Source organism: Mercurialis annua, linkage group LG5, assembly GCF_937616625.2.
Source record: "Mercurialis annua linkage group LG5, ddMerAnnu1.2, whole genome shotgun sequence".
In the NCBI taxonomy this organism is placed as follows: domain Eukaryota; kingdom Viridiplantae; phylum Streptophyta; class Magnoliopsida; order Malpighiales; family Euphorbiaceae; genus Mercurialis; species Mercurialis annua.
Window position 1 is genome coordinate 42793164 of NC_065574.1, and position 15761 is coordinate 42808924.

Genomic DNA, 15761 nt, shown 5'->3' on the forward strand with positions numbered 1-15761 from the left:
GAATTCAGTATCCATCAGTTTGTATTTTTTTTCTTATAATTATCTCAATAGTTTTTAATTAATAATTATATTTTATAAAGTGAAGAGGATAATAACGTAAATGTGCTTTCCCCGCCCCCTTTCTTCCCCCCCCCCCACCCTCACCCGTGATTTTATATATAGTACTAGCGTTCCGCCACGTGTTACACACGTGAGCGACACTTACATGACCCGTTATTTAAATTTTAAATTAATTAAAATATCAAATATAATACTTTATTTGTAAATAAACTATTATAATTACTTTTATTAAATAGAAACTATACCACATTTGTGATATTAATAAGACCCGTTATATATAATATTAATTTATTATTATCACGTGTTACGCACATGAGCGACATTTTATATGACCCGTTATATGTATTAATGTTAATTAAGATATTTACGTGACCTGTTACTTAACTTTAAAATTAATCAAAATATCAAATATAATATTTTGTCTTTAAATAAATTATATTCATTTACATTTAAAAATAATTAGAAATATCAAAATACAATATTTATTTCTAAATAGTAATTGTTTGCATGAGAGCGACATTTATATAATCCGTTAAATATATTTATATCAATTAAACTAATTTATTGCACTTATATAACCCATTATTAAGATGAAGTAGACGCTATTAACACAACTGCTAACTTATTAAACTTATATGACTTGGCAGTTGATAGCAGTAACTGTAACTGTGAGTAACAGTTGATAGCATACATAGCATTATGTAACAGTTGATAATAACATAGCATACATAGCATTTAGAGTTTTTGATTTTAGGGTTGTAAATTTATGACTATGATGTAGGGTTATTTGTGATTCCAATAGCCGGAAACAGGTTTTAGGCTAAAATTTAAAACATTTGAAAGGTTGTGCTAATATTTGAGACAAAATGGTAGTTCGTATTATTTGGTAAGAATAATCCAAAACGACGTCGCATAAATAAGGCCACGCTGGCGCTAACGAGGCAATCCGACGAGCCACGTGAGATTTCAGATGCTGAAAATGGGACCTGGGCTGATAATTAAAAAGATTGGAAAGTTTGAGCTGACAATTGAGACAATTGTGGCTTACATTGAAAAAAACCAAAGGTGGTGATATTTAATAGAAATACCCCTATTTATTATATGTATGAATTGATTTCAAAAGAAAACTTCTACCTCACAAGCGTGACCAGGTCTTTTTTGGGTACACTTGCTGTGTCATTTTTGAAGCATTTTTAAAAGGGCAAAAATACTTAAAAACCCCCCACTTTTGACTTTATTTTCAATTGCACCACCACGTAGGAGAATTTTCAATTACACCCTATTTAGTGTTTTCAGTTTTCGTGTGTACCCCAATTGAATAAAATGACCTCTTTTTACTTAGAAAAAAATTTAAATTAATCCTTCATATACTAATTTTTTTTTTCAAATGGAAAAAATAATGATGAAATCCCTCTATTTAGTTGGTTTTGATAATTTTATCATTAAATTAATTAAATTATTAATTTTTTTTATTTTGGGGTACAAATGAAAAGTGAAAACCCTAAATAGGGTGCAATTGAGAATTCTCCTAGGTGGTGGCGGAATTGAAAAAAAGTTCAAAGGTGGGGGAGTTTTCAGTATTTTTGCCTTTTAAGGGTTAATTTTGATGCCAACAATAGATCGAGTTCAAGTTTTATTGTAAATGTTGGGGTTATCTTTTTTTCATATTCCCTAAGATTAAATTAAACTTTGGGGGTAGATTCGCAAATTATAACACTCATGGTGAACCCGAGTTAAACATGAAAATACAACAGAAACGTATTGTAGAGCCATATAAATTGTATAAATTTTTAAAAGTTAGGGTTCATTTTGTTGCCAAAGATCGAGTTCAAGTTTTATTGTAAATGTTGGGGTTATCTTTTTTTTTTTTTTTAATATTCCTTACATGTGAGCATGTTACATGCAAATGCAAGCAAGGTGTATAATTTCATCATCTCGCGACCCTATGGTATGTGTCCATCAGAAGAAACAAAAATACTCATCGAGATAATAGAGCAACATATAAATATATATGAGTATGGCCAGTAGTGAAAAAATAAAGAAATAATAATTTGGGTGTTGATGCTACTATAAAAATGGCCTCATATGTTATGTTTTGAATAAGCATAAGCTAATTAAGATTGTTATTTTCTAATTAGCAATTGTTATTTTCTGAAAACAATGGCAAACCAAGCAGAATTTGCTCGTCGTTTGGCCAAGTTTCCCCCTTCTATATGGGGCACTACCTTTGCTTCCTTTTCGCTCAAAGATTCGGTATTTCTCTTTTCACATAATTCATTATTTATCTTTTATTTTGTTTTGCTTCGTTCTAACCATTTTGTTACAGGAGATTGAATCGTATACTAATCAAGTCGAAAAACTTAAAGAAGAGGTGAAGGATATGCTCGTACAATCGAATAACCAAGGAGTAGTTCAGAATATCGAATTCATCAACTTGTTATGCCGCCTCGGAGTGTCGCATCATTTTGAATCTCTGATTGAACAACACTTGAATCTCATCTTCACCTCACTCACTGATTTTCTTGCCCACAATGACTGTGACCTCTATACTGTCGCGCTTATATTCCGAGTTTTAAGGCAACATCGGCAAAAAGTTCCTTGCGGTAAGTGCATGCTTCTCTCACAGTTACATATGTATATATAGTTCTAATGCTATATTTGGTTTATCAAGTAGGTCCGCAATAAAATAATTATTCTTTATTTTAATTTATAGAATATATAGCAATTCCGTGAAATTACTATTTCATAATTTTATGAAATAAAAAATCTCAAAAAGCAAAAAATAGTTACTTCATTCCATGAACTATATAAACATAGTCTAAATCTTACTATTCAATCTATTTTGTTCATTCCAAAATCAAATAAAATCATTTCAATTAGTCAATATTCTCGCTGGTCATTTTATGCTAATGAAAAGAATAGAAAAAACTTTAGTTTTGGGTTGTGCCTACCTTTTATTTTCTTCAAACGACAAATGAGATTTTTCCGGAATTTAAAAGTGGTATATTATCACTCAGTTAGTTAAACCGGTAGTTGAACCGCTAGTCAAACGGCAGAAAGAGAATTAGCGATAAAACCCGTCCAAATTTTTATTATCTTTTTGTTTTGTTTAAAATGGAACCATTGTCCTTCCGGTTCCGGCCACCAATTCGAATTTTAAAACACTGGTAATAATAAATCTACTATATTTGTCCCACTGCAATACAATGATCACTAGTACAAATGTTTGACTTATATAAAACTAAAACTAATTTATTTCAGTTATAGTTACAATGGATAGTGTTAAAAATTATAAGAAAATTAGAAAATGGAATTTAATTGACTCTGTTTTCAAATTTTAGATATGGAAAACAGTTTCTCAAAATTCATATATTTACGTACAGGTTTGAAAACATGTTTGATGTTTTCTATTTAAAAAGCAACTTTACCTAATTTGTGACATTTATAGTACATTTACCGGCGTAATTTGTTTTTGATATTGTTATTTTTTTGAGAGGGTTATTATTTTATTATAATTTGTATATTCTTTAAAGAACACTCAATTATATTAAAAAAGATATGAGATAAATACAAATTAAATTGCAAACTATAACGTGATTTGCAAACATATCATAGACTTTAAAATTTAGCAAAATTAGTTATCAAGTTTTATATTCTGGCAAATTAAATCACCATATCTATTTTTCGTTAAAAAAGGTTAATATAAATATTAGATATACACTATTCCAGTAGCCATATTAGAGCTTTTTCAACAAATAATATATCGAAAATTATAAATTGTCAACTAAAGTTTACTGAATTTTAAGAGTTATGAAGTAATCACAAACACGATAAAGTTTTTTTTTTTTAAAGATAAAGGACATTAATTTTTTTTTTCAATTAACCCTTAAGATAGAACTACACACTCGAGATGACTCTTTAAATTGATCAATAGTAAGTAATTGCACCTCCTCTTTATCCGGTATAATTTTATTTAATAATTTGAAGTTGTTGCTTATATAATATACAATTGTAATTATGCGCTCATTTATAATTAATTAGTGTCGTTTATATGTTTGACACGTGATTCGTAGTATTATTTGTCAAATAATAATAATCATATTTATTTCAAATTAGGAAAATTGTACTTATTATCATTTTTGTTTCAAGTGGAAAATTTTTAAAAACTGAAAATTTATGAATGGACAAGAAAATTTAAAACTGAAAAACGAAAATGTTTTGCACAATTTGATTTTTGCAAACCTATTTAAAACCTTTAAGAGTTTATCATTTGTTTTCAATCAATTAGTATTTTCAATTTACAATTGAATTTATATAATTTCTTAGTTAGCAAACAATTTAACAGAATTTTAAAATCTAACTTGGAATTCAAAAAAAATGAAAAACATCATAAAGTTTTTTATTTTTCAATAGCTCAAGCCAAAAAGAAGTTTGAAACTAAAAAAAAAACTGAAAAGACAAATGGGATATTATTAAATTGGAATAGATTTATTAATTTTTAAAGTCTTGAATCGCACAAAGTCAAAAACGTTTTGCTTTTAATATCATTAGGCCTTGTAATAATTTTAAAATCACTATAAATCAGAATTTTCAAAATAATTATCTCACACATCTATTATTTCATGTTATTCTTATAACAAACCAATATTACGTTTGGGATCTTAGAATTTTTTTTATAAAAGACATGCAGTCATTTAAGATTCCAACATCTCAAATGCTATTAAATTGGCCTGTTATAAGAATAACATAGAACAACAAATGCATAAAATAATTTTTTACTTTTTCATTATCGCATTATGTCGTAGCATATGATAAAAATTGTTAGAGAAATGTAAGAATAAAAGAAAGGTGAATGATAGTTCGTTTTCCATGGCGCAGATGTATTCAACAAATTCAAGGGCGACAATGGAGAGTTCAAGAATGATATAGTAAGCGACGTGAAAGGCCTCCTGAGCCTGTACGAAGCATCAGCTTTGAGTGTTCATGGAGAAGACATATTAGACGAAGCTCTTGACTTTACAAAGCAGCACTTGGAGACATTATCTACACAAGTTAGCCCTCACTTTCAAAATCAAATTAGGAATGCTCTGCTTTGCCCTGTCCATTGTAGCATGGAAAGATTTCAAGCTTTGTTATTTATTTCCATTTACCAAGAAGATGACTCCAGAATTGAAATTCTGCTCAAGTTCGCCAAGTTGGATTATAACAGACTTCAACTATTATATAGAGAGGAGCTAGCTGTTGTATCGAGGTAATATTACTAAACTTAACTACTGTATGTGTAATTTTAATGCATATGTCGAGTTTGTAGTGAACGGAATGGTATGCACGTGGAATTATAACTATGAAAAGGTATCTAATTATGGATTTGATCTAACAAGCAACAATATTTGTGAAATAAACAAATAGTACGACAATTCTACGTGATTCGACAATTAAACCTACATTGATATTAGACAATTATTAATCATCAAAATAAGTAAAAACTTGGTAGAAAATCACCAAATAACGAACATGTCTCTTAGAAGAAAAACACTCATAATGTTTAGCTCTATTCAAAATAATCCAAAAGGATTGGGAAAAAGTTACATATATAGTAAACAAATTGTCTATATAAAATTAGAAATATTAATACAATTAGATTATACTTACTTATAAAAAACGATTATACTTCATAATTGGTCAATAACAACAAAGTTGTTAAATTCTAATCCCAAAAAATTCAAAATAGAATACTCAATCAATGCTTCGAACATATATATGTTTGTATTTATCAGGTGGTGGGAGGTTTTGGATCTTGCGGGCAAGCTAAAGTATGCAAGAGACAGAATTGTAGAGGTGTATGTATGGGCGTTGGGGTGTATGGTGGACCCTAAATTGGTAAAGTCTCGCGAGTTGGTTGCAAAATATACGCAACTGGCTATGACGGTTGATGATACTTATGATGCCTACGGCACAATAGAAGAAACGCGACTCTTCACTGCTGCATTTGAGAGGTAAATATAAAATGTTTGTGTATAGTAATAATATAACAAATTGAGTCTCAACTTATTTTTATTTCTTGGTTCAGATGTAATATTGATAGCATTGGAGAGCTACCAGAATACATGCAACATCTTTACAAGGCTATATTAGGTCTTTTTGGAGAAACAGAGAATGACGGAGCATCTTATAAAACATTATATGCCAAGGAGATGGTATTAATTATGTTTTTTCTCATCATCGCTATTAATTAAATTTTTATTTAGAATTTTGTTTTAATATTTTTCATAAATTAGTTCAAGGAGCTGACTAGAGCTGACTTACAAGAGGGAGAATGGTATAATAGTGGGTCTGTGCCCACATTCGATGAGTACCTAAACAATGCATTAATCACAACGACTGGGGAGCTACTCACATCGGCATTCTTTCTTGGACTGGAAGATGTCGGGATGAAAGAAATCATTTGGGTTCGACAAGCTCCAACCATTGTCAAGTCTACTAAGTTATTTGTTCGACTTTTCGATGATATTGCGTCCCACGTTGATGAGCAAAACAGGGGAGATTGTCCTTCAAGTGTGGAGTGCTATATGAATGAATTTGGGGTCTCACAAGAGATTGCATACGTAGAAATCAAGAAAATGATTGCAAATGCATGGAAGGACATTAATGAAGAATACATGAATCCAAGTCGTGTCTCTACCACTGTTCTCAATTACTATCTCAACTTCGCAAGAATGGCGAATTTTGTTTATAAGATTCGCGACGCTTACACGTATTCCGTGCATTTGCAAGTTTATGTCTCCAAACTCTTCCTCGAACCGCTGCAAGTTTAAGAATTGGTTTGTATGACTGTGAGAAGATATTTCATCTGACTTTGAAGAATGTTTGTGTTTTCAGTTATTTTGGATGTTGAGTTTGAATAATGTTTGATTGCTTTTCAGTTTTTTTATTCAAGTTCTGAATATTTATGAGTTTGGGTGTATTTTGAACAAATATATCTAAGGTTTGAAATATGGGATTCTACGGCACAACCAGCTCTTATATACCATTTTTAATTAACACCTTTGGATGATGGTATTTTAATCCTAACCATTAAATTCTGTTACATGTATTGTTACCTGATTTGCCCATTATATTATAAAGAATCTCATTTTCTGTCCTATATAAACTTTTATTTATCTTCTGTTAAAGTCCTTATACTTCAATTAACAACCAAAAATTTCCTGATTTTAGTTCGATTTTTACAAAAATCCTTATCGTCAATTTATTGTCAACTCTGTCCATATTCTGTTATATGGCAATTCATGAAAATCTCCAGAAACAACAGCTATGAACTATAAATTGTTATCTTTTTCTTACTCAGGATATGAAAATGTTAATAATAAATAAATGTAAAAACCCAATAAAAAAACAACAGTAATTTTGTTATAAACTTAACCCAGTTCTAATAATTCAAGAGGAAACGACATGTTGTACGTCATTTTAGTGAAAAATTGTAAATATAGCTATCCAACTTTTCATCTTTCAAGCGCGCTCTTTTCTCTATTTTTCTTTTCATTTTTACGCTTTTTATAACACTAGTTTCGCATTACGTGCTATGCACGTGGCTCGTAACGTAACTCGTCAATGTATATATTAGTAAATTTATTATAATTTAATTTTTTATTTATAATTAATATTAAATTAATTAATAATTTTTGTAAAAGTAAATATAATATATTTTGTTATTAAATTTTTTTTCATATTCAATTTATTCTTCTTTTGGTTTTATAATAACCATAATTAAATAATTAACTTAATTTTATTAATAAAATCTTTAAAAATAATATTGCCTCCTTCCCACAAAAATAGGCCACCTTTCTATTTTGGGCGTCCCAAATTATAGGCCACCTTCTATTTTTGGTTAATAATTTTAAACTTAAAAGTATTACTTACTCCTAATAAATATACATTGTTATCTTCAACTTAATTAATTGCTCCATGTTCCAATATGAAATAAATGTCATTTTTTAATACCAATACAAAATACACCAATACAAAAATTAGTCATCAATATATTATTTATTTATTTAAAAATTTATTAAAGGCTAAAAATAGAAAAGTATATAAATAAACTAATTTTAACTAATCTAACTACTTTTTTCTTAATTCCCGTTTTTGTCCAAACGGCCTATCTTTGTGGGACGGAGGGAGTAAGATTGAAATTTAAATAATAAATATATTGACCAAATGAAGTGTTTAATTTTATAGTTCAATCAAACTAAAAGATAGGTATTCCTACTAATTTGGAGACAATTTAGTTATTTTTTACATAATAAAAACAAAATTGGAGATAATTTAGCAACCTATTCTAATTAGGACTTTAATTATAATAGTGATTAATTAAATAACTAATTAGTTAATGAACCTTTATTTAGCAATAAACTAAAAATGATTATTCAGTACATTCGCCAGCCCCCCCCCCAATCCGTGCTTTTATATATATTACTAGTATTTCACCACGTTCTATGCACGTGAGCGACATTTATATGACCCGTTATATATATTAAATATTATTTAAATTATTACATGTAGTATTTTTATTTAAATATATTATCTTTTATTTAAAATAAAATTATAGCTTGTGAAATTGTATTTATATGACCCGTTAGATTACCGTTAGTTCATTTGCATAATTTAATTTTTCAATTTAATATTTTAATTTATTAGTTCTCAAATAAATTTTATTTTTATTTGAATTTTATAGTTTTTTTAAAATATTTTTTATAGGATCATAAATAATTTAAATTTTATGCTCTAAGTTTTACAAACCCTTATTATATTATTAATTATAATGAAGGTTTAAGATTTTTTTCATAGTAAATATACAAATTCTGCTATTTTTTTAAAATTTTTGATATTGTGCTATACACGTGAATGATATTTATATGACCCGTTAAATATTTTAATCATTGAAGCACTATTATTATAAATCATACTTTTTTCATTATGTTAAGTATTTTAGATCGATATAAAACTATTGTTAAGGAAATGCAGAAATGATTTTTTTTCTTATTCGTTTTGATTAATTTATAGATATAACCAACTTTACTTGAATTGATAAATTTCATGATATCAAACCTAAATCGTTATTATATGAAATATTAATTAGATTATTAAATTTTACTTTCTAGTTTTTAATAGATTATTTTTATTTAAATTAAAATTATAGCACATAAATCATGTTTATATGATCTATTATATATACATACGCATATATATTAGTTAAATTGCAAAATATGATATTTAATCAAATAATGAAATTTGTTAGTATGCATATATTGATTCGGCACAACGCACAAAAATCTATGAGAAAGTATTAGAATGCCATAGCTCTCACCAAATTATTCTAACCTAATGTCTTGTATTGTTTATTATAAATTAAACTCTTAACTGATTTATGTTTTTATATTACAATAAGACTTCTATTTAGTTTTATGTCTCCTTATTGAATTAGACTTATATTTATATGATATGCAGTTAAAATATCCTTATTGTCGAATTTCAAATTTAATATCCTTATTAAAATTAAACTTTTAAATTAACATACAAGCACAGTCATTATGTTGTGTAAAACAACTTATATGCATCCTTATCTAAACTTTGTTTTCAAGTTGTAATTAAACTCCTAATTAATTGATTATAATATTTTATTATTAACTTTATTTTTAAATATTAGTTATACTTTTAATGAACACTAATATCTTAATTTTTCATGTCCCCTCTCCTCCCCCCATATAAGATAGTTGAACAAAGGATCACTTTACCCCCTGAACTTGGCACAAAGTATCAAAAACGTCCAAATTAGCAAAACAGGATCACTTTTACCCTGAACTTCTCAAATTTGGTACAAAACACCCCTCCCCACTCTCACCTAAGAGAGTGAGAATCACTCTCCGGTTTTTGATAGTGGTTTTCTTTTCTTAGATGGTTTTTAATGGCGAAAGGATTAAAAAAATCCTAATTTTTGTTAATTCATTTTAAATTAATACCTAATAATTAAAAAACAAATGAATCTTTTTTATTTTAAAACTTTACAAATCTAATTTATGTTAAATAAAAATAAAAAGGACCATTTTGTATATTTTATAAAAATAATCAAATTTTTTTAATTATATATTTTATTATTTTTAATAAAAAAATAATTTTTTTTAAGGAGGAGCTGCTGCTCCGGTGAGGAGCAGCAACTCCTCCTTGATGGATTTGCCTCATCCGTCATCTGGGTTCGCCGGAACCCAGATGAAAACTCATCTGGGTTCGCCGATCTGGCGAACTCAGATGAGTTTTCCATCTGGGTTCGCCGCGAACCAAGATGAGTTTTCATCTAGGTTCCGGCGAACCCAGATGAATACTCATCTGGGTTCGCCGATCTAGCAAACCTAGATGAGTTTTCATCTGGGTTCCGGCGAACCCAGATGCGTTTCGCCGGCGAATCCAGATGACGAAAGAAACAGACCCGCCGGTGGGTCTGTTCCACCGGCGGGTCCGTTTTAATTCAACAGGTTGGCCGGAAAATTTTCCGGCCAACCTGTTGAAGAAAAAGAAAAAAAATCGATTTTTTTTGAAAAAGTTTAAAAGATCCCTGAAAATTTAGTTAGAATTAATTAGTATTTAAGTGTGATTAATTAGAGTTAATTCTGATTTTATAAATCTCACTCTCCAATTAAGTGCCACGTCAGCATAAAGGGAGTTTTTGAACCGGTTTTGTCATGTTCAGGGTAAAAATGATCCGGTTTTCTCAATTTGGATATTTTTGATACTTTATGCCAAGTTCGGGAGATAAAGTGATCCTTTATTATAAGATAGTTATAGATAGATCAATTGAGTTGCTCTCTGTTTCATTTGACATTTGAAAATGTGCATGGATTGTCTTAACATTTTCTTAAATGATGATGTGTGAGTCCCTATTCTACTTAATTCCACTACTTTCTATGTTAATATTGATAATTTCTTACAATATTATATCAATTATTATTATTATTATTATTATTATTATAGAATAAAAGTTAAAGTAACTAACAAAAAAACAGAAAAAGTAATAAGAAATTGGAAATTTATGTATTTAAATTTAAACTTAGTTGATTTAATTATTTTTTTCTTATTAGTTATATAAACAAATATTTATATATTTAGATTATGTTAAACTATGTTTTTTCTTCAAATTTAATTTTACATTTATGAATTTTTTTTTTAAATGAGAGAAAAATTGACAAATACCATACATGTGTAAAAATATTGTAAATTTTATTAGAGCAAAAATCAAAATTGAATAATGCAGTTATGAAATTTCAGATTGGACAAATGTCAATTTTAATATAGGAAATACGGTTTGCATTAAAATAGGAAACCAATTGTTATGGTATTTAATATATCCTATAAATGAGCAAACTAAAGAAAAATCTTTTCAAGAATCTTCAAAATTTATTAATAGAAATAATGGCAAATATTAAAAAAAACCTTCCATATATAGCAGTAGCTAAAATCTTTACAAACATAAACTCATTTGAAAAAAGCAAATCAGAAACTTATTGAGAAACCAAAAAAATTCAGCAAGGAAGATAATCAACAACTCATCCATTCTAAAAGGTTAATATTTTCTGAAAATAAAAACAAGCTAATTATGAACAATTGATTGATATTATGTGTTATAATTGGTGAATTATATGTAAAGCAATGATTTGAAAGAACGAATGATATTAAATAGTTGTGATTCAAAAGAAAAAAAATAAACAATGAATATCTGAATTTTTTTTTCGTAATTGGTTAATTACATGCTTGTATCATAACAATTAAAAAAATTGTTAAAGCGATTTCATGGTTTTTTTTATGCAATATAAAATAGATTAAAACATGCTTCTGTAAATTTTTATTCCAAAAAAAAAGTTTTTAAATTTGTTTTACAAATAATTGAAGTTAACTAAAGATTAACTAATGTGATTTTTAAAAATATATATATGACGGAGTATGACAGGTAAATGATTTGATTTCCTATTTCAATTATTCTGTTTTTATAAAAATGTTAAGTAGTTAACCTATAGTTAACTATTAGTTTACTCATAGTTTATCAACCTCAGTGTTTTAATTGTACTAATCACTTGTGTTGAATCAGGTACTCCACAATGATATCAAATATTGCTGAGTCTGTTAATGCAGCAATCAAATTAGCAAGGAAATTACCTATTGCAACACTTTTAGAGTATTTGAGGATTTGAGTTCAAGAATGAAGCTACAAAAATAGAAACATAACTTCTTATACTTTGACCAAGTTGACAAGTAAAACAGAAAAAGAAATTAGGGATAATTATGCCATACTCTTCAAAATGAAGATAATTATGTTTTTTTAATGGTTGTATTTGAATTATATACTGTTAAATTGAGATTATTATTTGTATTAAAGTACGTATTCCATTCACATGTTATTTATAAATTTAGTAATTGAGAGGTATCTTTATGTGGACATTTGGTTAACTGTTAGTTAACTAATATTATACTACTTTTCATTTAAAAAGAAAATAGTATACTACTTATTATTTAACTAATAGTATATTACTTATCATTTAAAAAGATAATAGTATATTACTTATCATTTAAAAAGATAAGAGTATACTACTTATATTTTAACTAAGTATACCACTGTTACTTAACTAATAATATACTATTTTTCATTTGGTTAACTGTAAGTTAACTAATAGTTAATTGTTAGTTCACTAATAATATACTATTGTCATAATAATAATAATAATAATAATAATAATAATAATAATAATATATTACATATATTATAATCAAATAAAATTATAACATGGGTAAGGTGACTAAACAGTAAACAAAATATAATATACGTTTGATAATAACAAAATGTTCTGAAAACAAAATAAAGGCAAGACAAATTTGCCTACAAATCAATTACAAAATACTAATTGTTTTCATTTTATAACTAAAAACAAAACCTAAAACTTTCAAAACTATAAAGACATCTAATTCTTCTGCCTCCCCCTCAGCTTTGGTTTCGGTTCCACCTCCTCATTGCTATCAATGTTGCTCGTTTGTTTCATTTTACCATATTGATAAAACATGAAAGAAATACATTCATGATGACTCTCAATGGGCAAGGCTGCTGGAATTGGAAGATTCTGGATCAAATGCTCAACAAAAGCCAATACAAAACGCTCCGCAATCACTAAATAAAAATGCAGAATTATAAGTAATAATACATTAAAAAATAAAATAAAATTATGTATTAAAAAACTTACCTATTCTGTTCGGTTGATAGATCGACAAACTTACAAATTCATTTTTCTGTTTAAAAAACAAACTAGTTAACTATTAGTTACCACATGAAGTCAATTCAGATAAATAACAACCAATTAAACATTAAATAACCATGAGTTAACAATTAAATAACCATCAATTAACCAGTTAACAATTAATAACATGAATTTACAATACAAAAGTTCACAAAAAGGAACTAACACATAAACATTCGACTCTTAGTTCACCTATAGTTCCCATCAGACAACTACATATTAACCCTTACACATGTAACAAACAATAAAATACATAAAAAAAATTAAATTAACATAACAAACACATATCCAATCCTACATATTACAAATTAGCAACATGAAAACACAAATACAGAGTTCATAAAAAGGGTTTAACACATAAATACATTCTACTCTCGATTCACCTATAGTTAACCATCAGACAACTACATATTAACCCTAAAATAAATTATAAACATCTAGCATGCATTAAAAAAATTGAAAACTAACATAACAAATACATAATTTAAACATAGCTAAACAAAATAACCAAATAGACAACATTTAGTTATACAACCCTAAATAAATTATTGAATCACAGGAAACAATTAAAAAAATTCATTAAAGGTAAAAAAAATAAAGAATTATAAAAAAAATATCTTAATAGTAATATGAGAAGGAGGAATAATTTTTCTTCTTTTACTTATCAGGGATTGTGAATGCCTCAAAATCACTATCACTTTCTTCTTGATTAATAAGAATTCTATGGTTCTTACTCGAAGTTGGAGCATCACTAAAATCAACCTTCTGTTTTCTAGATACCCTCTTCGATTTTTCCATTGCGGGTGTCTTTGTTGGGGATAATTTCATATCAGAAATATTTGTTGAAGACGACCTAGTTTTCGGCATTTCAGATTTTGTGTCAACCTAAAATCAAACAAATGGGAAAGATTTGAAAAGTGGGATTGTAGAGTTATTTGTAGAGTTATTTCCGGCGAGATTTTTGAAGAATCTAATTGAAATGGGAACATGCAATCTGAACTTGGAAGAGGGACGTTACCATTTCAGTTAAAGGTTTTTTTCTAATTTGAAAAGTCTATAATTGCTAACCAAAATCATTAAAATCAAATAAAAAAAAAGGCAACCGTAAATCTCAAGACTGATTTTTGGAGCCGTACTTTTCTAATTAAAAAGGCTAAAGCCCGTATGTGGGCTAATTTTCTCTTTAAATAAAATACCATGGTTGTCAAACCCGGCCCGGTGATAAAACCGGTGAGACTAGAGGGTCAAGGGTTAAAGGTTCAACCGGAGTTCAACCGGAGTTAAACCCGTATTATAAAAATAAAAAAATAAAATTATAACTATTAATAATCATATATAAATTATACAATAAGAAACATAGACACAAATAGCAAATTAGCTTCGTGGTATTGAATGCTTCTATTAAAAACACTAAACAACCTAGGCTCAATTTCCAGCAATGACATTTAAATTTCTTATTTTTTTTAATAAGGGCTCTGGTTTTCAGTGATTGACCGGACCGGGTTTTTCAGTTAATTGACTGGTTAATTAGTCCAATTCAGTGGTTACCCGGTCGGTTCGATTAAAAACCGCGGGTTTGTTATTATAAGGGTTTTTAGTGCAACCCGAACCGTTGATATGACCGGTTCGAGAGTTTTCCGGTCGAACCGACCGGTCCGGTTTGAATTTGACAACCATGTGAAATACAAAACTACTTTAATAATATATGATTTTTATATATGTTAATAACAACAAACAAACTACTAATGAGTTACTTAAAAAAAACTAATGAGCAACTAACAAATTTTTTAATTTTTTTATATAAACGAGATATAAAAGGGTAGATTGTGTAATTTTCTGAAAAATAAATAGTTAAAGATAAATAAGTGTCTTGCCAATGTAATTAAATTTGTTAAATATTCAATTTTAAAATTAAATATTTTCATTTTAATAACAGTATGAGAAAAACAGTTAGACAATTAAAAAAATTAATAATTTAGTTCTTTGTTACTCTATTGTGTTTCCTTTTTAAATTGTTATTTTTCAAATTTGAAAAATTTATTTTTAGTTTTGAAAAATTAATTGGTGGATTTAGAGCGGTTAGAGTTTTAAAAGAAAAATGAAAACTTTAAAAAATAAACTAATAATTCAACATGTTAGGTTTAAAAAAATATAAAAATAATTAATTTTTTATCATTAACGTTTTAAATAGAAAAAAAATTATATACATGAAGGCTGAATTCTAGAAAAAAGCACATGTTAATTATCAAGGCTTTTTAAAAAGAGTATAAATGCAAAGAATTTAAAAAAAAAATGGTAAATTTGCAACTAATCATTATGTAGAGTATAAATGCAGATAGTTGGGAAAAAAACAAGTATCTAGCAAATTGGCCG

General features: G+C 27.6%; 1 protein-coding gene across 1 annotated transcript; it reads left to right on the forward strand.

Moving 5' to 3' along the window:
* Positions 1-2152: 2152 nt before the first annotated feature.
* On the forward strand, positions 2153-7073 carry LOC126679922 (probable terpene synthase 8). The gene is made up of 6 exons (XM_050374946.2): positions 2153-2313; positions 2387-2663; positions 4939-5311; positions 5838-6056; positions 6131-6257; positions 6339-7073. The coding sequence occupies exons 1-6, from the start codon at positions 2221-2223 to the stop codon at positions 6873-6875; spliced, it is 1626 nt and encodes a 541-aa protein (XP_050230903.1). The 5' UTR covers positions 2153-2220; the 3' UTR covers positions 6876-7073.
* Positions 7074-15761: the final 8688 nt, after the last annotated feature.